Source organism: Pseudophryne corroboree, chromosome 3 (genome assembly GCF_028390025.1).
Source record: "Pseudophryne corroboree isolate aPseCor3 chromosome 3, aPseCor3.hap2, whole genome shotgun sequence".
NCBI lineage: Eukaryota > Metazoa > Chordata > Amphibia > Anura > Myobatrachidae > Pseudophryne > Pseudophryne corroboree.
Genome location: NC_086446.1, coordinates 779772129 through 779797870, shown reverse-complemented (window position 1 = coordinate 779797870; position 25742 = coordinate 779772129). Strand labels below are relative to the sequence as shown.

Genomic DNA, 25742 nt, shown 5'->3' with positions numbered 1-25742 from the left:
GAGCTGGGAACACAGGTCAGGTCGCTGTAGGGTATATATGTAGTATATATGTAGTATGTATAGAGCTGGGAAAACATGTCAGGTCGCTGTAGGGTATATATGTAGTATATATGTAGTATGTATAGAGCTGGGAACACATTTCAGGCCGCTGTAGGGTATATATGTAGTATATATGTAGTATGTATAAAGCTGGGAACACAGGTCAGGTCGCTGTAGGGTATATATGTAGTATGTATAGAGCTGGGAACACAGGTCAGGTCGCTGTAGGGTATATATGTAGTATGTATAGAGCTGGGAACACATGTCAGGTCGCTGTAGGGTATATATGTAGTATATATGTAGTATGTATAGAGCTGGGAACACATGTCAGGTTGCTGTAGGGTATATATGTAGTATGTAGAGAGCTGGGAACACAGGTCAGGTCGCTGTAGGGTATATATGTAGTATATATGTAGTATGTATAGAGCTGGGAACACATGTCAGGTCGCTGTAGGGTATATATATAGTATATATGTAGTATGTATAGAGCTGGGAACACATGTCAGGTCGCTGTAGGGTATATATGTAGTATATATGTAGTGTATAGAGCTGGGAACACAGGTCAGGTCGCTGTAGAGTATATATGTAGTATGTATAGAGCTGGGAACACAGGTCAGGTCGCTGTAGGGTATATATGTAGTATATATGTAGTATGTATAGAGCTGGGAACACAGGTCAGGTCGCTGTAGGGTATATATGTAGTATATATGTAGTATGTATAGAGCTGGGAACACAGGTCAGGTCGCTGTAGGGTATATATGTAGTATATATGTAGTATGTATAGAGCTGGGAACACAGGTCAGGTCGCTGTAGGGTATATATGTAGTATATATGTAGTATGTATAGAGCTGGGAACACAGGTCAGGTCGCTGTAGGGTATATATGTAGTATATATGTAGTATGTATAGAGCTGGGAACACAGGTCAGGTCGCTGTAGGGTATATATGTAGTATATATGTAGTATGTATAGAGCTGGGAACACAGGTCAGGTCGCTGTAGGGTATATATGTAGTATATATGTAGTATGTATAGAGCTGGGAACACAGGTCAGGTCGCTGTAGGGTATATATGTAGTATATATGTAGTATGTATAGAGCTGGGAACACAGGTCAGGTCGCTGTAGGGTATATATGTAGTATATATGTAGTATGTATAGAGCTGGGAACACAGGTCAGGTCGCTGTAGGGTATATATGTAGTATATATGTAGTATGTATAGAGCTGGGAACACAGGTCAGGTCGCTGTAGGGTATATATGTAGTATATATGTAGTATGTATAGAGCTGGGAACACAGGTCAGGTCGCTGTAGGGTATATATGTAGTATATATGTAGTATGTATAGAGCTGGGAACACAGGTCAGGTCGCTGTAGGGTATATATGTAGTATATATGTAGTATGTATAGAGCTGGGAACACAGGTCAGGTCGCTGTAGGGTATATATGTAGTATATATGTAGTATGTATAGAGCTGGGAACACAGGTCAGGTCGCTGTAGGGTATATATGTAGTATATATGTAGTATGTATAGAGCTGGGAACACATGTCAGGTCGCTGTAGGGTATATATGTAGTAGTATATATGTAGTATGTATAGAGCTGGGAACACAGGTCAGGTCGCTGTAGGGTATATATGTAGTATATATGTAGTATGTATAGAGCTGGGAACACAGGTCAGGTCGCTGTAGGGTATATATGTAGTAGTATATATGTAGTATGTATAGAGCTGGGAACACAGGTCAGGTCGCTGTAGGGTATATATGTAGTATATATGTAGTATGTATAGAGCTGGGAACACAGGTCAGGTCGCTGTATGGTATATATGTAGTATATATGTAGTATGTATAGAGCTGGGAACACAGGTCAGGTCGCTGTGCAGAGTGAGCGGCTGCCGGGCACAGTAGGGAGCGGGAAGGACAGCACTGGGAGCGGGGCACTTACTGTGCGGGCGGTCGGGGAGAGGGAGCCGTTGGGCAGGTACGGGCTGCTGAGGTCCGGGATCATGATGAAGGGGTACCCGGGGTACGCCGGGCTCTTGAACAGGCCGCCTCCATCTTGCCGCTTGGCAGCTGACATGGCGGCGAGAAGACAGAAAGTTTCGTTAAGTTGAGGTAAAAGTTCACCCGTCCCCCCATCCCGGTAACCGGGGCCCAGCCGCGGCCGCCACCCACCTTCCTCCAGGCTGTCCCGGCTCTTCTCCCGGAAGGTGTCCGCTCTGGGTGCAGGCCTCCGCTCCGCCTGACACGGGGGACATACAGAGCAGGGTTACTACCGCGACATGGTACACTCTGCCATACACATATATACACACTGGCTCATATATACATATATATACACACACACTGGCTCATATATATACACTGGCTCATATATACATATATATATATATATATATATACACTGGCTCATACATACATACATACATACATACATACATACATACATACATACATACATACATACATACATATACACTGGCTCATACACACATATATATACACTGGCTCATTCATACATACATACATACATACATACATACATACATATACATATATGCACACACTGGCTCATACATATATACATATATACACACACTGGCTCATATATACATATATATACACTGGCTCATACACAAATATACATACACACTGGCTCATACACATATATATACACTGGCTCATACACACATATACATTATACACACACTGGCTCATACACATATATACACACACTGGCTCATACACATATATACATATATACACACACTGGCTCATATATATATATATATATACACATACACACACTGGCATATATATATATATATATATATATAGTCACCAATGTCTTTACTTGAAAGAGCCTTCCAAGTAAAGACATTGGTAACTATGAAATATATTAGGATGGCACCCCTGATTTGAACTTTGTGAGTCCGGAGTGCCAAGCTACATCGCAAGTATATATATATATATATATATATATATATATACATACATACATACATACATACATACATACACACACACACACACACTGGCTCATACACATATATATATATATATATATATATATATATATAAATATACACACTGCATACACCTCCATGCACACTCTGTCATACACATATATATACACACATACTACACACTGTATAAACCTCCATGTACACTCTGTCATACACATATAGATATATACGCACACACATATACATTTACACGCACAAATATACATACATACTACACTGTATCCCTCCATGCACACTTGCTCATACACATATATACACACACATACATACACACTGTGTATCACTCCATGTACACTCTGTCATACACTACACACATACTACACACTGTGTATACCTCCATGTACACTGTGTCATACATATATATTATATATACACACATACCACACATTGTATATCCCATATACATTGTCATACACATATATATCTACACGTACACTATCATACACTTATACATACATATATCTCTCCATGCACACTGTCATACACTGTACATACACATACTACACTGTATATTCCTGTGTAATACAGACACACATCCATGTACACTGTATCATACATACATACATACATACATACATACATACTACACGCTGTATATCCCCCCATGTACACTGTCATACACATACCTATCTACACATATACTGTCATACACATACTACACTGTATATTCCTGTGTAATACAGACATACATCCATGTACACTGTGTCATACATGCATACCACACACTGTATATCCCCCCATGTACACTGTCATATACATACCTATCTACATGTACACTGTCATACAGTGTACATGCTGTCACACATCACATGTACATATTTCATGTCATACATCACTACATATATATCACTCCATGTACATACAGTCTTACATATACACATGTCCTGTCCTGCAACACATGTACAGTACATTTACACTGCTATACATGACGGTAAACATTACTACAATGTATACATTATACACGTACATATAATCCCATTGTATTCTTACGTGATCTGTAAATGCAAACACTGATACCATGCTATACTATGAAACCTCAGATCATACAAAATATTACACACTATACAACCAAATAACATCCAATATACTGTGCACACTGTTATCAAGTAATGTACTGTATAATATGCACGCTTATCCCATCAATATACTATAACACCTAATATTATACAATATACATTATACTATATACCCTAATATCATGCAATGCATATTCTATAATGTACCCTAACAGCATGCAATATATCATTTACTATGCTACCTAATAGCATGCAATATATATGAAATCATGTGCCCCAATATCATGCAATACTTAATAATATACTATGCAACCTAATATCATGCAATATACAATATACTGCACCTATTGTATCGTTCACTACATATCTCTATCTATACCCTAAAGCATGCAATATATAATAGACTACTGTGAAACATGATATCACGCAGAACTGTGTACACTAAAGAAATCACGGCGTGTTTATTATTGCAGACACTGACACAGACAATACAATACTCTCACCTCCAGCACTGTACAACATACACAAAATAATATAGCAATACTACCCCTTATCCAAAATTAAAAATCCCACATTTTTGGGTCCCCTACTGAGATAATGACACATATCTATATATATATTATATGTCTATATAATATATATCAATATATACATATAATATATATGTCATGTTGTCAGTAGGGGAACCAGAAATGTGTGTACCCCTACTAGTATAATACCTATAATAATGTACCCCCACTAGTATAATACCTATAATAATAACAACACTATTACTAGTTCCCCAACACCTCCAAAACTATTATAGTGACACTGAGGAGTAGTAATAATTATAATACTCCCCCATACACACACACAGTCACACACACACCTCCAGCACTAGAATATTACCAGTAACAAGGGGCACACTGACACTTGTGTGTTACTTTGTGTTACTTTGTATCACCTCCTGCACACAATGTGACTTTCTGCAGCTGGAAGGATCCCAGTGATCGGGAAGAGGAACCACAGTGACAGGGACAAGTCCAGTGTCCCCAAACTTCCCAGAGGAACCCTTCCACACCCCCCCTAGAGACCCTCACCTCCGAGTCGGACGAGCTGTTCTGATGAGTCTCCGACTCGTTGACCAGCGACGATTTGACATCCGCCAGATCCCTCTCGGCCGACGCGTGGTCGGCGATCTTGTCCTCCTGCTCCCCTTCGTCTTTGAAGGAGATCATCTCATCGTTCGCCCCCAAATCGTCCCCACCGCCCCCGTTCAGCTGCGGCATCTCCGCTCCAGGCCAAGCAACAGTTTTGCAATGGAAGAAAAGAAGCAACAAAAAAAAAAAAAAAGAAAGAAAAAGATGGAAAAGAGGAAGAATCGCAGCGGATCTGATCCCCCCCCCCACCCCCCCCAAACCGCAAAAACTTTTCTCCCCACTCTCCTGCTGCTCGGCGTGTTCCAGCCGCTGCCCCTGTGCACTCCAGTGGGGGGGAGAGGGGGGGGGGCAAGCAAGGTGAACTTTGCAGATTTGGGGGTAAGGGAGGGGGGTAGGGGGGGGGGGAGGTAAGTGGTGCCCCCTCTTTGCAGCTCCGGTGGGTGGGGGGGGGGCGGGCGGCGGTGTGTGGGTAGTTCTGTTCCTGGAGTCCGGTCGTTGCACACACAGTTGCCCCCCTCCCTCCCCCCCCCCCCTTCTCTTTTTAATTTTCCAAAAAGAAATATTGAGAAGAAGAAAAAATTCAAACAATTGCAGAAACCAGGGGGCTCCGGTTGAGAAGATCCAGAAGAAGAAGAAAAAAATACAATAATAATACAAAAAAAATCAACGTGGCAAAGTCCAATAGAAGGAGCGGCCCCCCCCAAAAAAAAGCCAAAGGCAGCCCCCCAAAAAAGCCAATAGTGAGATAAAGAGAGCGCCCTATATACAGCACCGCTCGCCCGGATTGAGTCGGTGGAAGTTACACTGGAAAGAATCCAGTTCAAAGGCGGCTGTGATTGACAGCTGGAGAGGGGAGAGGGAGGGGGGGCACGGGGAGGGGGGAGCCTGCATCCAGGATTATTGACATGGAAAGAAACACACAGGGGGAAGAGGAGAGAAAACTTTAATTTCATGCACAGGGGAGGGACCAGGCTGGCTGACGTTGGACTAAATAAATGTCAGCAAAAAAAAAAAAGGAAACAAGTAAAGGGGGGGTCTGGGGTCTGCAAAGACTGACCATGCATCTAGAGGGAGGGGAGGTGTAGAGAAATCTGGGGAGGGGGGGGGGGTGACAGGGGGGTCAGCTGGGAATGAAATATTAATACAAAAGTACACAAAGAATAGAGGACTTTGCAAAGTGCTGAGGAGGAAGAGGAGGGCAGATGAGGGGGCAGGCCCAGGGAAGGGTGCTTGCTTGCTGCTGTGGGGTGGGAACTTGCAAGCAGGAAGTCTGACAGGCACACTGGCACTTATACATGCATGCTTACATATGCACGCACACTTGTTGGGCACCCCTGTCCCTGCAGCAGCCTCCCCCTTTGTACCCCCTATAGGGGAGGGGGGGGGGGGGGGGTTGATTGCCATCCCCTCTGCCACTTGCCCTGCTGGCAGCTGCAGCACTGATTGTGCCTCTATTCTGACTCCTCTGCAGCCTGTGCACACAGAGGAAGAAGTCTGTGCCTGTGCACAATTGTGGACAGACAACTTGCTCCTCACCTTCCTCGTCGTCCCCATTCCCGGTTGGAAGGTTGGCGAGCGTGTGAAGTGATAGCTGCCAAGATAAGTGGCGGCAGCATCACCGTCTTTTACGCCTTTGTGTTCAGGACATGAAAAGAAGGGCCTTGGGATTGTAAAGTGCCATTAAAACAATGACTCCCAGCAGCTGCTGAGAAAACACTTGAGCTTAAACCGTTTCTCGTCCATAGAATAGCACCTGATTTCCACTAAAGGAACTAGGGGGCAGAGAAGTGGGGGGGGGGGGGGGTGCTCTCACAAATACCTGTCACATGGAAAGTGAGAATGGTAAATGTATGAAAAGCGATGAAGAGCCAGGCGGATTATATTCATATGTATATTTCATGGGCTCAACCTTGTATTTTATGTATGGCCTGCGGATTTGCATTATATACATTCTGCTCAGCAAATGGCACTTTTCTGTATGCGTCTTACCTTGACCCGAACATGGCTGCGTTAGCGTCTCCAGATAGATGTGCTTTATTTAGTGTATTGTAGAATATCTGATAGATATGGAGAATAATTACTCCCTGCTGTAAAGTACAAAGCTGAAACAATCCACCGAGGGGTTCCGTGACAATACGGTCGCAGGTCCCAGGATTTGGGAGGGGACATATAACACCCTTTTATTTTACCCTCATTTAATTCTTAAAATAGAAAAGCTACAATCTGAAATAAAACGAGATCCTTGTATGATATGCAGGCGTGTACGATCCTCACCGACATTTATACATCCATCACCGACAGCGTTCACTCCGATACACGGTGACACAGGTGACATCACTGCTCTGTATTAATGATGACATCAGCATAACCAAATATAATTTTTGCTGATGTATACACACACACACGCACGCATACATATTCCTAGATTCTCGGCCGCTTATTTTACGGTGAAATTGGTGTTTCACTCGACGTTGGCCTTTTAATCGGCGAGAGAGCTGAAATATTGGCATCACGGTGAAGTCATTTGTCTTGGGAGTACTGACGTTTCTTTTCTCGTGTGTCTTATGACATAGCACAGGCCCAAATTAATGCGATTATTACGCTTGGGTGTGGTTCATTTTATCGACAGTATCTAGGTCGACAATGTTTAGGTCGACCACTATAGGTCGACAGTCACTATGTCGACATGGATGGAAGGTCGACAGGGTTTCTAGGTCGACATGTGCTAGGTCGACAGGTCTAAAGGTCGACATGAGGATTTATTTATTTTTGTGTCGTTTTCTTCGTAGAGTGACCGGGATCCCAAATTAGTGCACCGCGTCCCCTCGCTTGGCTCGCTTCGCTCGCCATGCTTCGGGCATGGTGCCTTCGCTCCGCTACCGCTTCGCTCGGCACACTTTACCGTTCCAATCGTAGTCCACGTGGATCGTTAAGTATGAAAAAATCCCCCCCCAAAAAAATGTGAAAAACTCATGTCGACCTTTAGACCTGTCGACCTAGCACATGTCGACCTAGAAACCCTGTCGACCTTCCATCCATGTCGACCTAGTGACTGTCGACCTATAGTGGTCGACCTAAACATTGTCGACCTAGACACTGTCGATCTTCAGACCGGATCCCATTACGCTTGCGGGCTGAATATTGTTAGAAAAATTCTGTATGTGACATTTAATATATCAAAGTTTATTGATGACATTGTACCTACTGTCATATACATATATAAAGTATATAATATATACAGAATCTATTGTGCATGATGCATCTTACCCTTTCTATAATGATTACCTATACTGTACATATAATAAAACAGTAACGGTTGTGTCTGTACACACCAATTTTTTTGAGAAATATCATTCTAGGGACTGTTTATGAGCTATGGAGACAAAAAAAAAAATTATTCAGAATTTTTGACTGTTCATTCCGGCATCACACAAAAACTACTGGATGAATTTGGATGGCGTTTTCACTATTGTATAGCATAGTGACCTAGAAAGAAACTGAGGTATGTATGATCTTGATGTGGAGAGGAGAAATAAAGGAAAAAACAGACGCTTGACACTCGGCGCACTGAAAGTTGGCGTTCTGATCACAGTTCTGCGGAACTTGACTCCGCCCAAGTTATGCAACAGAACCCGATTTAAATTGACTGCTCTGCAGAGGAACCTCATTGAGGCAGAGATTCTAATGGGATGTGGCACAGATGAGACTGTGTTTATACCACGTTTACCCCTCATCGCCAACAATTTTACTTTTCAAATCAAGCACCTGTTTCCTGTAAGCGTCTGCTGCGCTATGACAACAAGTCGCAGGAGCAAATGCTCAGGGCTGCAGGCGAAGATCTCAGGACCAGCTGCTTCTCCCATGGCCAGCTTTACGTGGCTTGTTCACAAGTTAGTAGCCCTGAGCATCTTTTTGTGTAAATCCTTTAAGGAAAACCTGCAAATATTGTTTACAAAGATATTTAATGATCAATGTGTACAATATAAAATATACATCACCATATTAGATGGCACTACTGTCTTTGTAAAATGAGTTCCACTGAACAATAACAGATGTGGGCAGTATGGATGGTGTAATGGTTAGCATTACTGCCTCACGGCATTGAGGTCGTGGGTTCAATTCCCATCATGGCCCTAACTGTGTGGAGTTTGTATATTCACCCTGTACTTGCGTGGGTTTTCACGGGGTACTCCGGTTTTCCTCCCACAATCCAAAAATATACTGGTAGGTTAATCGGCTCCCAACAATATTAACCCTAGCATGAATGTGTGTGGGTACATGTGATAGGGGAATATAGATTGTAAGCTCCACTGGGGCAGGGACTGATATGAATGGTCAAATATTCTCTGTAAAGCGCTGCGGAATATGTGTGTGCTATATAAATAACTGGTAATAAATAAATAAATGTCCACGCAAGCGAAGCTGTGGGTAAACGCTAGTTATTAATATTTATATAGCCCTTGCATATTACATTGCACTTTTAAATTGTGAACAAACCAAGAGTAATAACAGACAGAAAGGTACGCAGTACCTCCTTGTACGCTTATAATCTGCAAGATAAAAGGAAATTATTGATGGTAAGTATTGCATAATTGTCCGGCCACTTTGCCAGGGTAAAAAGTGCTGGTGGGCTACAATATCCAGTCATACAGCAGTGTTGGTCTGGGATCAGTGTTTTGTTTTTTATGTACAGAATGAGAATACATGTAAGTTTTGCGTGAACTGTGTACGGGTGTGGTAATTGGGTAGAAAGATTGTTCGTTATTGTAAATGGGAAAGTTGTGTAGAAACGCAAGCGTCACCATAATTATTGTACGGATTATATAGTATCGCTCGATATATTGAATTTGAAACTTTATTTATTGAAATCAGTCTAAAAAGGAACAAAAAATGAAGAAGACAAAATCTCATTAGCATGCAGCTTCCCAATAAGGTGCAATAGATTATGCATGTGTGAGAGAGACGTCCTGATATTTGCTTTGCTAATTAACATACTCTTTATCTATTTCCAAGCAGATAAATCAATGATAACCATTGACAAAGTGCCCTTGAATTACACAACCTCGGGGTAATGACCACTCGAGAGGATTGTTAACACGTCGGGGGCTGTCTCGGCAAAGAGCGGGTTAACGTGCGTTAAAGAACATAAATGCATACAATAAATAATTACGGTGGTCCCTTAAAATATTGAAGTTGTGCATAGACATCTTGAAGTCACATTCCCGAACAGTGGGGATGACAGCGGGGTGAAATCTCTTCTCTCCGCAACATGAATGCTTGTGTGGAACGTATCACGCTGATTTGCATACTAAAGGAAGGGATGTAGACAAATATAAATTTAAAACAAACTCACTGTAAATGAAAACGTACAGCTTCAATATTAATCAGCGGAGCAGAAATAGTGTGAAAGGGAGCATGAAAAGCAGCAAAATAGATGTGTACGTTTAATCAGACAGCATTGCGCAGGCCACAAAGAAGCAGGCTAATTAATCTCAGCAGGTAGGCTCTAACCTTCAGACTTCATAAATAAATAAGTCTCAGAACAATGTCTAGCAGGACCGCCAGCCGAAAGGGGGATTATTTCTCCAACTACCGTTCGGGGACACCCAGGAAATTTGCATGCTGGACTGTGCACTGGTAATTAGTGTGACTTTTATATGTGTGCGCTGCAAAACCTTTGGTGCATGCGCGTAAATACGGACCCCTCTGTACGTAGAGACGTCCCAGTATTCCTGCTGAGGACCCTCTGGAATATTAGTATGGCTTCTATGGAAGCCAGTTGGATTTATACAGATAACGTTGCTTGCAGCCAAGGGGCGTGGCCAGAACTTTGTGGGCCCCATAGCAACATTCTGAACGGGCCCCTGTCCCAGGGCTCCTAGAGAGACACTTCTCTGCAGCAGTTGTTAATTTTGTGCCCTATAATTGGGCCCTAGTTCATTTTCTGAACCATAGTAGAGCCTTATTTACTGTTATGCCCCATAGTAGCGTCCTAGTTTATTTTATGCCCTATAGAAGTCCCCTAGTTCACATTATGGCACACTGTAGAGCTGCCGGTACACATTATGCAACACAGTATTACCAATTCACATTATGCCATACTACAATGAGCAGGTCCAGGGGCATACCTAGATATATAGCAGGCCCCAAGGCAACAGCTTGTAAGGCGAATATGGGGGCGTGGCCTCGCAGGAAGTATGAGGCCACGCCCCCCTACATTTGGTCATGCGCCTCAGGCACTCAAATTTGTCCCTCCACCGACCCAGGAAAAGTAGGGAGGTATGGGAAAGTAATTTGTAATTTAAAAAAATATATATATTTTCTATTACTGTATGTTATCAAAACTACGTTGTCACCGTCATTTTCCCTCCTGCCCCCAGGAAAATAGATATATATTCCCAGCGTTACTGGCTCAGCACACGATTGTTCATATAATCACATGTGGTCTTGAACGTGTCAAAATGCATATGGGGGGGAGACAAGTGAAAGACAACAATACAAAAGTTCTTGGGGGTAATTCCAAGTTGATCGCAGCAGGATTTTTGATAGCAACTGGGCAAAACCATGTGCACTGCAGGGGAGGCAGATATAACATGTGCAGAGAGAGTTAGATTTGGGTGTGGTGTGTTCAATCTGCAATCTCATTTGCAGTGTAAAAATAAAGCAGCCAGTATTTACCCTGCACAAAAATAAAAGAACCCACCCAAATCTAACTCTTTCTGCACATGTTATATCTGCCTCCCCTGCAGTGCACATGGTTTTGCCCAGTTGCTATCAAAAATCCTGCTGCGATCAACTTGGAATTACCCCCCTTGTTATTAAAAACATTCAGTGAAAATAGATATTAGTAGCGTATGATATGTAATCCCCGGACAGTTCACTTCAACCCAGTATAGCAGTAACACTATTAGTAATGGGTGCAACAGTTACACAAATGTCATTATTTACACATATAAAAGGTTTCTCACTGAACAAAAAGGAATAGAAAATGATACACGGTCAGCAGTGACACATGCAATAAACTACTTGGTGTACGTTTATAGACATAAGGCAGTAATTGTAAACATTGCGGCTATGATGCAGCGTTGGCCGTATGCTGGCTTTGCGCAGTGTATCTTGCATGTTTTAACACCGCCCATGCTCCGGAGCCAGGTGTGCACAGGTACTGTATGGGCAGTACAGAGGTATGCGCATTTTCAGTGCTCTCTTAACAGTGTTGTAGGCCCTGCACAAAGCAATGTATTGGGGCCCCTACACACCCATTCACGGGAATAATAAAAAAAAAAAAAACATATTTTACCACACCTGCAGTCCTGCACCGTCTATTCACATGCTTTTATACAGTGACTGGCTTTCAGCATTCTGACTGGGGGATAGCTCGAGCCAACCACCAATCCGCATGCTGACAGCCATTCACTGTCTGGCTGCAGGCTGGAAGGCAGGTAGAGAATGCTGCACTCTGATTGGTGGATAGCTCCAGCCATCCACCAATCAGCATGCTGACAGCCATTCACTGTCTGGCTGCAGGCTGGAAGGCAGGTAGAGAATGCTGCACTCTGATTGGTGGATAGCTCCAGCCATCCACCAGTCAGCATGTTGACAGCCATTCACTGTCTGGCTGGGAGGCAGGTAGAGAATGCTGCACTCTGATTGGGTGGATAGCTACAGCCATCCACCAATCAGCATGCTGACAGCCAATCACTGCCTGGTCACTCTAATTGTGTGTAATTCATAATCAGAGTAGCCGGGCAGCATTTTCTACCTGCCTCCCAAGAAGAGGCACCAGACCGGGGGACAGATACCTTATCCCAGCTCACCCCTGCTCATGGGCCCGTGTGGGGTCCTGGGCCGCTGCACATTTTCATTGCATCTTCATTTACGACTGAGGTAGCATAATTGGGTCTGTAATGGGGTGAGGGGGTGTTGAGGAACTTTGGGCTGAGCACAGTTGGGTGGAAGGAAAAGACGCCTATTTCCAGGCAGGTGAATATACAGATTTATTTCCAAACACAACTCAGCGTCAGCTATAAATGGGTAACTGGTACATACAGGTGTACGGGGGTAATTTGTACATTTTCTAATCTATATAATGAAGATGGGAGGTTAGGTTAAGACGGGGGGGGGGGGGGGGTTAGCCTGAATCCCGGAGGGTTAGGCAGCGGGGAGGGGGGGGCTAGTCACCCCCCTCAGAGGGTTAGGCTTTGGGGGGGGTTAGGTTTAGGCAGTGGGGACACCGGGTTAGGTTTTGGTACCTCCAGGGGAAGGATGGGCTTAGGCACCAAAGGGGGGAGGGTTAGGCTGTGAGTAGGGAGGGGTAGGGGAGAGGGGAGAACACCCATTACTCACCCCTGTCGGCTTCTTCAAAATCGGGATCCCGGCGTCGGTATTTCGAGGGCCAGGATCTCATACTTATCCCCTTGCTACTGTAACCTCCATGGCACATGCGTTTGACGTGGCCCACAGGGTAGGACTAGAGGTACAGCCAAGAGAAACAGTTGGGGAGAAAGACGAAGGGCACTGAGGCCGGGACAGTAATTCCGGGTACACACTAGGGGGTCTATTCATGAAGCAGTGAAAAGTGAGGAGAAGTGAGTCAGTGGAAAAGAACCAATCAGCATTGAAGTCACATTTATAATTTGCATACTATAAAATAATACAGAGCAGCTGATTGGTTGCCATGGGCAACTTCTCCACCAGCTCACTTGTCCACACTTTTCACTGCTCCATGAATAGACCTCTAGATAGAGAACGATGTGCCCGATTCCGACAGATCGGAACGACACATCGTTCAAATTGTTTAGTGTGTACGCTCTACAGTATGTCGCTGATGATACACGCTCCCGCGCGTCGCAGCGCCATCTTTCTTTGGACATGCATCATTGCTGCTGGTAAGTTGTAAATGTTAATCAGCATGAGTATATATGGGGTGCATGGAAATAAATTAAGATACCAAGATCAGACTTTCAAGACAAGTTTGCACGAATCCTCCCTTTCCTGGCCTTTTCCTGGCCTCAGACTTCATTACTTTTACATGTTTTGTTTTATTATTCTTTTATAATTCCTGTTTCTCTGACGTCCTAGTGGATGCTGGGACTCCGTCAGGACCAGGGGGATTAGCGGCTCCGCAGGAGACAGGGCACAAAAATAAAAGCTTTAGGACTAGGTGGTGTGCACTGGCTCCTCCCCCTATGACCCTCCTCCAAGCCTCTGTTAGGTTTTTGTGCCCCTCCGAGCAGGGTGCAATCTAGGTGGCTCTCCTAAAGAGCTGCTTAGAAAAAGTTTTTAGGTTTTTTATTTTCAGTGAGTCCTGCTGGCAACAGGCTCACTGCATCGAGGGACTTAGGGGAGAGAAGTGAACTCACCTGCGTGCAGGATGGATTGGCTTCTTAGGCTACTGGACACCATTAGCTCCAGAGGGATCGAACACAGGCCCAGCCATGGAGTCCGGTCCCGGAGCCGCGCCGCCGACCCCCTTGCAGATGCCGAAAAGTGAAGAGGTCCAGAAACCGGCGGCAGAAGACTTTTCAGTCTTCATGAGGTAGCGCACAGCACTGCAGCTGTGCGCCATTGTTGTCAGCACACTTCACACCAGCGGTCACTGAGGGTGCAGGGCGCTGGGGGGGGGGCGCCCTGGGCAGCAATGATAATACCTTGTTCTGGCTAAAAATACATCACATATAGCCCCTGGGGCTATATGGATGTATTTAACCCCTGCCAGGTCTCACAAACACCGGGAGAAGAGCCCGCCGAAATAGGGGGCGGGGCCTATCTCCTCAGCACACAGCGCCATTTTCCTGCACAGCTCCGCTGCGAGGAAGGCTCCCAGGACTCTCCCCTGCACTGCACTACAGAAACAGGGTAAAAAAACAGAGAGGGGGGGCACTTTTTTGGCGATATTGATATATTAAGCTGCTATAAAGGAAACAACACTTCTGTAGGGTTGTTCCTATATATTTATAGCGCTTGGGTGTGTGCTGGCAAACTCTCCCTCTGTCTCCCCAAAGGGCTAGTGGGGTCCTGTCTTCGATAAGAGCATTCCCTGTGTGTCTGCTGTGTGTCGGTACGTGTGTGTCGACATGTATGAGGACGATGCTGGTGTGGAGGCGGAGCAATTGCCGGTAATGGTGATGTCACCCCCTAGGGAGTCGACACCGGAATGGATGGCTTTGTTTATGGAATTACGTGATAATGTCAGCACGTTACAAAAATCAGTTGACGGCATGAGACGGCCGGCAAACCAGTTAGTACCTGTCCAGGCGTCTCAGACACCGTCAGGGGCTGTAAAACGCCCTTTACCTCAGTCGGTCGACACAGACCCAGACACGGACACCGAATCTAGTGTCGACGGTGAAGAAACAAACGTATTTTCCAGTAGGGCCACACGTTATATGATCACGGCAATGAAGGAGGCTTTGCATATCTCTGATACTGCAAGTACCACAAAAAGGGGTATTATGTGGGGTCTGAAAAAACTACCTGTAGTTTTTCCTGAATCAGAGGAATTGAATGAAGTGTATGATGAAGCGTGGGTTAACCCCGATAGAAAACTGCTAATTTCAAAGAAGTTATTGGCATTATATCCTTTCCCGCCAGAGGTTAGGGCGCGCTGGGAAACACCCCCTAGGGTGGATAAGGCACTCACACGCTTATCAAAACAAGTGGCGTTACCGTCTCCTGAAACGGCCGCCCTCAAGGATCCAGCTGATAGGAGGCTGGAAACTACCCTGAAAAGTATATACACTCATACTGGTGTTATACTGCGACCAGCCATCGCCTCTGCATGGATGTGCAGTGCTGGGGTGGTTTGGTCGGATTCCCTGACTGAAAATATTGATACCCTGGATAGGGACAGTATTTTATTGACTATAGAGCAATTAAAGGATGCTTTTCTTTATATGCGAGATGCTCAGAGGGATATTTGCACTCTGGCATCGAGAGTAAGTGCGATGTCCATATCTGCCAGAAGAAGTTTATGGACGCGACAGTGGTCAGGTGATGCGGATTCCAAACGGCATATGGAAGTATTGCCGTATAAAGGGGAGGAATTATTTGGGGTCGGTCTATCGGATTTGGTGGCCACGGCAACAGCCGGGAAATCCACCTTTTTACCTCAGGTCCCCTCCCAACAGAAAAAGACACCGTCTTTTCAGCCGCAGTCCTTTCGTTCCTATAAGAACAAGCGGGCAAAAGGACAGTCATATCTGCCCCGAGGCAAAGGAAAGGGTAAGAGAGTGCACCAAGCAGCTCCCTCCCAGGAGCAGAAGCCCTCCCCGGCTTCTGCAAAGCCCTCAGCATGACGTTGGGGCTTTACAAGCGGACTCAGGGGCGGTGGGGGGTCGACTCAAGAATTTCAGCGCACAGTGTGCTCACTCACAGGTGGACCCCTGGATCCTGCAGGTAGTATCTCAGGGTTACAGGTTGGAATTCGAGAAGTCTCCCCCTCGCCGGTTCCTAAAGTCTGCTCTGCCAACGTCTCCCTCAGACAGGACGACGGTATTGGAAGCAATTCACAAGCTGTATTCTCAGCAGGTGATACTCAAGGTACCCCTCCTACAACAGGGAAAGGGGTATTATTCCACACTATTTGTGGTACCGAAGCCGGAAGGCTCGGTAAGACCTATTCTAAATCTGAAATCTTTGAACCTGTACATACAAAAATTCAAGTTCAAGATGGAGTCACTCAGAGCAGTGATAGCGAATCTGGAAGAAGGGGACTTTATGGTGTCCCTGGACATCAAGGATGCTTACCTGCATGTCCCAAATTGCCCTTCACATCAAGGGTACCTCAGGTTCGTGGTGCAAAACTGTCATTATCAGTTTCAGACGCTGCCGTTTGGATTGTCCACGGCACCTCGGGTCTTTACCAAGGTAATGGCCGAAATGATGTTTCTTCTGCGAAGAAAAGGCGTATTAATTATCCCTTACTTGGACGATCTCCTGATAAGGGCAAGGTCCAGAGAACAGCTGGGGGACGTAGTAGCACTAACCCAAGTAGTGCTGCAACAGCACGGGTGGATTCTGAATTTTCCAAAATCTCAATTGACCCCGACGACACGTCTGCTGTTCCTGGGAATGATTCTGGACACGGTTCAGAAAAAGGTGTTTCTTCCGGAGGAGAAAGCCAGGGAGTTATCCGAACTTGTCAGGAACCTCCTAAAACCAGGAAAAGTGTCTGTGCATCAATGCACAAGAGTCCTGGGAAAAATGGGGGCTTCTTACGAAGCGATTCCATTCGGCAGATTCCACGCACGAACTTTTCAGTGGGATCTGCTGGACAAATGGTCCGGATCGCATCTGCAGATGCATCAGCGGATAACTTTGTCTCCACGGACAAGGGTGTCTCTTCTGTGGTGGTTGCAGAGTGCTCATCTGTTAGAGGGCCGCAGATTCGGCATACAGGACTGGGTCCTGGTGACCACGGATGCCAGTCTGAGAGGCTGGGGAGCGGTCACACAGGGAAGAAACTTCCAGGGAGTGTGGTCAAGCCTGGAAATGTCTCTTCACATAAATATACTGGAGCTAAGAGCGATTTACAATGCTCTAAGCCTGGCAAAACCCCTGCTTCAGGGTCAGCCGGTGTTGATCCAGTCGGACAACATCACGGCAGTCGCCCACGTAAACAGACAGGGCGGCACAAGAAGCAGGAGGGCAATGGCAGAAGCTGCAAGGATTCTTCGCTGGGCGGAAGATCATGTGATAGCACTGTCAGCAGTGTTCATTCCGGGAGTGGACAACTGGGAAGCGGACTTCCTCAGCAGACACGATCTACACCCGGGAGAGTGGGGACTTCATCCAGAAGTCTTCCACATGATTGTGAACCGTTGGGAAAAACCAAAGGTGGATATGATGGCGTCCCGCCTCAACAAAAAACTGGACAGGTATTGCGCCAGGTCAAGAGACCCTCAGGCAATAGCTGTGGACGCTCTGGTAACACCGTGGGTGTTCCAGTCAGTGTATGTGTTTCCTCCTCTGTCTCTCATACCAAAAGTACTGAGAATTATACGGCAAAGGGGAGTAAGAACGATACTCGTGGCTCCGGATTGGCCAAGAAGAACTTGGTACCCGGAACTTCAGGAGATGCTCACGGAAGATCCGTGGCCTCTACCTCTAAGACGGGACCTGCTTCAGCAGGGACCGTGTCTATTCCAAGACTTACCGCGGCTGCGTTTGACGGCATGGCGGTTGAACGCCGAATTCTAAGGGAAAAAGGCATTCCGGAAGAGGTCATCCCTACCCTGGTAAAAGCCAGGAAGGAGGTGACTGCACAACATTATCACCGCATTTGGAGAAAATATGTTGCGTGGTGTGAGGCCAGGAAGGCCCCGACGGAGGAATTTCAACTGGGTCGATTCCTACATTTCCTGCAAACAGGATTGTCTATGGGCCTCAAATTAGGGTCCATTAAGGTTCAAATTTCGGCCCTGTCGATTTTCTTCCAGAAAGAATTGGCTTCAGTTCCTGAAGTCCAGACTTTTGTAAAAGGAGTACTACATATACAGCCCCCGGTTGTGCCCCCAGTGGCTCCGTGGGATCTTAATGTAGTTTTGGATTTTCTCAAATCCCATTGGTTTGAGCCACTCAAATCGGTGGATTTGAAATATCTTACATGGAAAGTAACCATGCTACTGGCCCTGGCTTCAGCCAGGAGAGTGTCAGAATTGGCGGCTTTATCGTATAAAAGCCCATATCTGATTTTCCATTCGGACAGGGCAGAACTGCGGACGCGTCCTCAGTTTCTGCCTAAGGTGGTTTCAGCGTTTCACCTGAACCAGCCTATTGTGGTGCCTGCGGCTACTAGCGATTTGGAGGATTCCAAGTTGCTGGACGTTGTCAGGGCATTGAAAATATATATTTCAAGGACGGCTGGAGTCAGAAAATCTGACTCGCTGTTTATACTGTATGCACCCAACAAGCTGGGTGCTCCTGCTTCTAAGCAGACGATTGCTCGTTGGATTTGTAGCACAATTCAACTTGCACATTCTGTGGCAGGCCTGCCACAGCCTAAATCTATCAAGGCCCATTCCACAAGGAAGGTGGGCTCATCTTGGGCGGCTGCCCGAGGGGTCTCGGCATTACAACTCTGCCGAGCAGCTACGTGGTCGGGGGAGAACACGTTTGTAAAATTCTACAAATTTGATACCCTGGCTAAAGAGGACCTGGAGTTCTCTCATTCGGTGCTGCAGAGTCATCCGCACTCTCCCGCCCGTTTGGGAGCTTTGGTATAATCCCCATGGTCCTGACGGAGTCCCAGCATCCACTAGGACGTCAGAGAAAATAAGATTTTACTTACCGATAAATCTATTTCTCGTAGTCCGTAGTGGATGCTGGGCGCCCATCCCAAGTGCGGATTGTCTGCAATACTTGTACATAGTTATTGTTACAAAAAAATCGGGTTGTTATTGTTGTGAGCCGTCTGTTCAGAGGCTCCTACGTTTGTCATACTGTTAACTGGGTTCAGATCACAAGTTGTACGGTGTGATTGGTGTGGCTGGTATGAGTCTTAGCCGGGATTCAAAATCCTTCCTTATTGTGTACGCTCGTCCGGGCACAGTATCCTAACTGAGGCTTGGAGGAGGGTCATAGGGGGAGGAGCCAGTGCACACCACCTAGTCCTAAAGCTTTTATTTTTGTGCCCTGTCTCCTGCGGAGCCGCTAATCCCCCTGGTCCTGACGGAGTCCCAGCATCCACTACGGACTACGAGAAATAGATTTATCGGTAAGTAAAATCTTATTTATTTTTTCTCTGTTAGTATTAATGTAACAAGCAGAAAATGTTCAGAATCCAAAACTGTTTTACATATCAATCAATGAGAGATATCGGCTGGAAAACATTATGTTCAGGGAGAACGCGCGACTTCCACGTGGAGCTGCCGCAGAAGCATTTTAGCTGATGTATGAGAATATAGAAATATATAAGACGGTTTGTATACATTTTATTAAATATCAGAACCGTTGTTTCATCTTCAGACAGGATCATTTGCAAGGTGGAACCCTTACCTGATCTTTCCGGTGACCCCTTACCCCGATGTCACGATGCAGCTGGGGCTATTTCCTTCTTTCTCCGCCACAAAAAACGAAAGGCTGCTTCCAACAGTTCTTCGATAGTGACGTTAAAGTGCTGATCCTGTGTGCAAATTCATCAGTCGGTGCACAGCAATGCTGTTACCTAGGATACCCCAAGACTACCACTCAGACTCTTGTGCACTGGGTCATGATGATGCATGAGAGAGAAGCACCAGCCTAAAGTTGTAGCTACTTAAAAATGTCGGCTTACAGTATTTTGATGGGATAGATTGCATACTGTATAAATATAGTTAATGATATTGTATACGTTTAGTTAATCATCCATTTTTTTTATATCAGATGTAACATTTAGTTCAGTAATACACAATATAAATGGGTGTGGATTAAAAGATTAACAGTATATAGATAGAAAGTCAATAGGTCGACAGTGAATAGGCCAACGAGCAAAAGGTCGACAGGTAAATGGTCGACGCGTTTTTGTTGTTATTATAATCCTAAACCTAACCTGCGCTCTAGTGCCTAACCTTAACCCTCCCCTCGGTGCCTAACCCTAGTTCTAATCCTAACCTTAACCCTCCCCCCGGTGCCTAACCCTAGTTCAAATCCTAACCTTAACCCTCCCCCGGTGCCTAACCCTAATTCTAATCCTAACCTTAACCCTCCCCCGGTGCCTAACCCTAGTTCTAATCCTAACCTTAACCCTCCCCCCGGTGCCTAACCCTAGTTCTAATCCTAACCTTAACCCTCCCCCCGGTGCCTAACCCTAGGTGCCTAACCCTAGTTCTAATCCTAACCTTAACCCTCCCCCCGGTGCCTAACCCTAGTTCTAATCCTAACCTTAACCCTCCCCCGGTGCCTAACCCTAATTCTAATCCTAACCTTAACCCTCCCCCGGTGCCTAACCCTAGTTCTAATCCTAACCTTAACCCTCCCCCCGGTGCCTAACCCTAGTTCTAATCCTAACCTTAACCCTCCCCCCGGTGCCTAACCCTAGTTCTAATCCTAACCTTAACCCTCCCCCCGGTGCCTAACCCTAGTTCTAATCCTAACCTTAACCCTCCCCCCGGTGCCTAACCCTAGTTCTAATCCTAACCTTAACCCTCCCCCCGGTGCCTAACCCTAGTTCTAATCCTAACCTTAACCCTCCCCCCCCTGGTGCCTAACCCTAGTTCTAATCCTAACCTTAACCCTCCCCCCGGTGCCTAACCCTAGTTCTAATCCTAACCTTAACCCTCCCCCCGGTGCCTAACCCTAGTTCTAATCCTGACCTTAACCCTCCCCCCGGTGCCTAACCCTAGTTCTAATCCTAACCTTAACCTTCCCCCCCCCCGGTGCCTAACCCTAGTTCTAATCCTAACCTTAACCCTCCCCCCCCGGTGCCTAACCCTAGTTCTAATCCTAACCTTAACCCTCCCCCCCCCCGGTGCCTAACCCTAGTTCTAATCCTAACCTTAACCCTCCCCCCGGTGCCTAACCCTAGTTCTAATCCTAACCTTAACCCTCCCCCCGGTGCCTAACCCTAGTTCTAATCCTAACCTTAACCCTCCCCCCCGGTGCCTAACCCTAGTTATAATCCTAACCTTAACCCTCCCCCCGGTGCCTAACCCTAGTTCTAATCCTAACCTTAACCCTCCCCCCCCCGGTGCCTAACCCTAGTTCTAATCCTAACCTTAACCCTCCCCCCGGTGCCTAACCCTAGTTCTAATCCTAACCTTAACCCTCCCCCGGTGCCTAACCCTAGTTCTAATCCTAACCTTAAAAATCATGGAAAACCATGTGTCAACCTTTTCTGTGTCGACCATTTGCATTTCGACCTGTTGAACTTGCCGACCCTTTGTCCCTGTCAACCTAAGTCTACATTGACCTTTTGATCCTGTCGACCATCTGGAGTTGACCTTTTGACTGTATCTATTTGCTATCTACCACCCGGATACCAATATTAATATATATGAATATTTTGTAGTGTATTTATTTGCTTTATAATAATGAGATATTCCCAGGTACGCAGAACAAGATGGCATTATTGTATTGCTTGTGATTGCAGTGATTGGATGTCTGTCTACAGTTGCACCACTATGGAGTGCCAAACCTCACACCCAAGGCTCATTTCACCCTGTATCCAATAGTCTGCCTCTGTTTTTCCTACTTATTTTCCAATTGAAATAAATTGGGACGACCGAATTGATGTTAAATGTGTTTTTAAAATCTGTTATTTAGCCGAGAGAACCATGACTTTGTAACGACGTGTGTGTTTTATGATAACCAGTGATGTAACTAGAAAATGTTTTCTTAATTTTGTGCACTTTTTCATACTTTTACTATCCACGTGGACTATAATTGGGAACGGTAACCTTGCCCGAAGCTCGTTCGCCATGTGAGGGGACACGGTGCACTAATTGGGGTTCCCAGTCACTCTACGAAGAAAACAACACCAATTTTTTTTCTCAAAAATCTCATGTCGACCTTTTGTCATGTCGACCTAGACCATGTCGACCTAGCAACCCTGTCAATCTAATGCATGTCGACCAATAGTGGTCGATCCAACGACCCATACCCGATGTTTGACCGATCTCGCCAACAGTGAAATTGGTGTTTGTGGGCTGCGACATTGCGGTCGAATACAAGAGGTTCGTCTCGTCTGGCTGCTGTCAAAATTTTAAAGGGACCCAAAAGTTTCAAGGAGAGACGGAATTCTGTAAAATTTGGAATAGAAAATGAACTGAAGTCACTCCAGCAATCTGGGATTTTGATGGAATAAATCTGTTCCAAGGGCCCTTACTTGTTCTAAGTTCTCTTCCTACAGCAGGATCGACTTTCCCAGCGTGCAATGTTTCGGGAAGGACTGTAAGTAATACGGAAATGCCAGGGCAGAGAGGTGGAACACTCAGGGGAAGTGCTAGGAAATAGTTCTTTACTCAAAATGTGGTGGATGTAAGGATTGGCCTCCCAGGAGGGGAGGTAAAGAGCAATATAGTGTTTATATAGTAGGGCGAGTAATGTGGAACCCTAAAAAAAATGAAATTCCTTGTCTAAAACCTGATTCTGAATATGAAATCAGCCAATCACTGGCAAGGGACGTGTATTATAATAAAACTATAGCCTTCCTACCGCTATGTCTGTCTGTTGTTACCCAGCTTTGTTCTATTACTGTTCTAATTGTAAAGCGCAATGGAATATGCTGCACTATGGGGGTCATTCTGAGTTGATCGCTCGCAAGCAGTTTTTAGCAGTCGTGCAAACGCTATGCCGCCGCCCTCTGGAAGTGTATCTTAGCTTAGCAGAAGTGCGAACGAAAGGATCGCAGAGCGGCTACAAAAAGAAATTGTGCAGGTTTTGAGCAGCTCCAGACCTACTCCTAGCTTGCGATCACTTCAGACCATTCAGTTCCAGATTTGACGTCACAAACACGCCCTGCATTCGCCAACCATGCCTGCATTTTTCCTGTCACGCCTGCGTTTTTTCTAGCACACCCTGAAAACGGTCAGTTGAAACCCAGAAACGTCCTCTTCCTGTCAATCACTCTTCGGCCAGCAGTGCGACTGAAAAGCTTCACTAGACCTTGTGTAAAAACACATCGGGCGTTGTGAAAGTACGTTGCACGTGCACATTGCGCCGCATACGCATGCGCAGAAGTGCCTTTTTTGCCTCATCTCTGCGCAGCAAACATTTTCAGCTAGGGATCAACTCGGAATGACCCCCTATATAAGAAACTTAATAAATAAATAAATAAATTTGTTAATGCAACTTAATAACTCAATATTTGCTCTGACCTACGTATACTTTCACCCTCGTTTAGCTGCTATCTACTGCAGGATAATCAATACTGTCTTTACTAAAACTCTTGCATTTATTCATTTTATATTTTCAAATACATCCTTCTTTCTCCTCAGTTTAATTCGATCCGATACGGAAATTCTGCCGTCCACTGACACTCTCCGCCCTTTGAACGCCGGATGGAGAAGATCCGCAATATGTACGTCTTATGGCTGCTTGTCGCTGATGATCTGCTTACCACAATGTTTGACTCATAGCTCCAGATTTTTGTGCTATCCTGACTGTAAGGGAGTTGCCAAATTTTGTAAGACCCCTTGTAAACAATTAGGCATTAAACTTTTCTTCTGCATTTCACCCTTAGGGACAAAATCAATTAGCCACGAAAATGCTGTATGGCTGTAAAAATTTAATTAATGAATTTACAGCGAATCTCAAAAAGCGCCTATTCAATTGTTCGCGAAAATGGATCTGCGGTAATTCACCACCTCTGAGCAGATGGTAAATTTGGTGAAAATCCGTATTTTAAGCTAAAAATGTCGGGATTTGGCTCAGAACCCCCGGGCGACCCCCCTGAATGACTAATTACTGGCACTTAGAAGTTTTTAATTCTTTTTAATTGGCCAACAATGGCATATCATTGTTGGGGTGAAAAGTGAAAAATTATGAAAATTGGGGTATAAGGTGCGGGACAGATATACTGGGGTGCTTTATGAGTGGGACAAGTGTTTTTAGACTTGCAGGTGGGAGTAATCAGTCTGTTTCCACTTTTTTAGAATCCCCTAAAATTACCCAAATATATACTTATACCCATTTTGTTGTACCCTGAATTTAATTTTAGCACTTACTTTGCTGAAAAAATATTGCTTTCTGTCATTTTTGCAAATGTTTAAAAAAAATGCATATAACAGTCATTTGACCTGATTAAGTACCAGAAATACTTTTATTATTATGACCAATAATAACCTTCTATACTGTTTTCTATGTTAGCTGTTTTTAGGGGTACAGGCAGCTATTCCTCTACACTTTTCTAGCTGGCATGAATTTTCGAGGTAATCCTGTTTTTGCGATTGTGCAATTGAATAGGCAAATTGCGGGAGCGCGCATACCTATGAAAAGCTCATATTCGCAGCAAAAAAAAACTGTTTTCAAGTTTGGCCCTTAATGTATTGGACAGATGGAGATCTACTTACAGGAATCTACTTACATTATTTTTTCTTCTTTGGATTCCATCCTAAACATCCAATGCCAGCTCCCTCTTCTTCTGGAGATCTCCGTGACACCCGGAATAAGACACAACATAATCCTATATTAATAGACCCCAGTGACCAATATCTCTTTTACTATGAGGAGATAATGTCTACGTTTCTGCATCTCCACCAAAACACCAGACACAAAGTAGGTACCTTCTCCAAAGCTTGCTCTCCGCCTCATTGGTCCCTGTGTGTCTCTCAATAAATAATTGTCACCTCATAGTCTACCCACCTCCAAAGTCTTTTATGTCTCATTATTTTTTTTATTTTTTCAAGCTTCTCACACTTACTTACAAAGCCCTCACCCACTCCTCTCCCACTTACATCTCTGACCTTATCTCCCTTTACACTCCTGCCTGTCCTCTTCGTTCTGCTAATACACGCCGACTCTCCTGCCTACGGATTACCTCCTCCCACTCCTACCGCCAAGATTTCTCACGTGCTGCTCCCTTTCACTGGAATTCCCTACCTCTCCCCCTCAG

At 45.1% G+C, this 25742-nt stretch overlaps 1 protein-coding gene and 1 long non-coding RNA gene across 41 annotated transcripts in view; one reads left to right on the top strand and one right to left on the bottom strand.

The window, feature by feature from the left end:
• The window catches only part of TCF7L2 (transcription factor 7 like 2), a 262286-nt gene extending 256234 nt beyond the window's left edge, over positions 1-6052 (bottom strand). For 5 of the 39 annotated variants that reach the window (XM_063962583.1, XM_063962586.1, XM_063962596.1 and 2 more), the window contains exons 1-3: positions 5153-6038; positions 2207-2273; positions 1977-2104 (exon numbers count right to left, since the gene is read on the bottom strand). In XM_063962583.1, coding sequence (XP_063818653.1) covers positions 1977-2104; positions 2207-2273; positions 5153-5341 — 384 coding nt within the window. In that variant the 5' untranslated portion in view covers positions 5342-6038. Of the gene's footprint in view, positions 1-1976; positions 2105-2206; positions 2274-5152 lie in introns of all 39 variants that reach the window. The other 34 variants (XM_063962592.1, XM_063962591.1, XM_063962622.1 and 31 more) reach the window with 17 other exon arrangements.
• Positions 2058-25482, top strand: LOC135056881 (uncharacterized). Of its 2 annotated transcripts, XR_010244092.1 has the most exons (3): positions 2058-2146; positions 24127-24209; positions 24998-25482. It is a non-coding gene; the product is annotated as an uncharacterized LOC135056881 (long non-coding RNA). The 2 variants fall into 2 exon arrangements; XR_010244091.1 differs by lacking the exon at positions 24998-25482 and having other exon boundaries at positions 24127-24364.
• Positions 25483-25742: the final 260 nt, after the last annotated feature.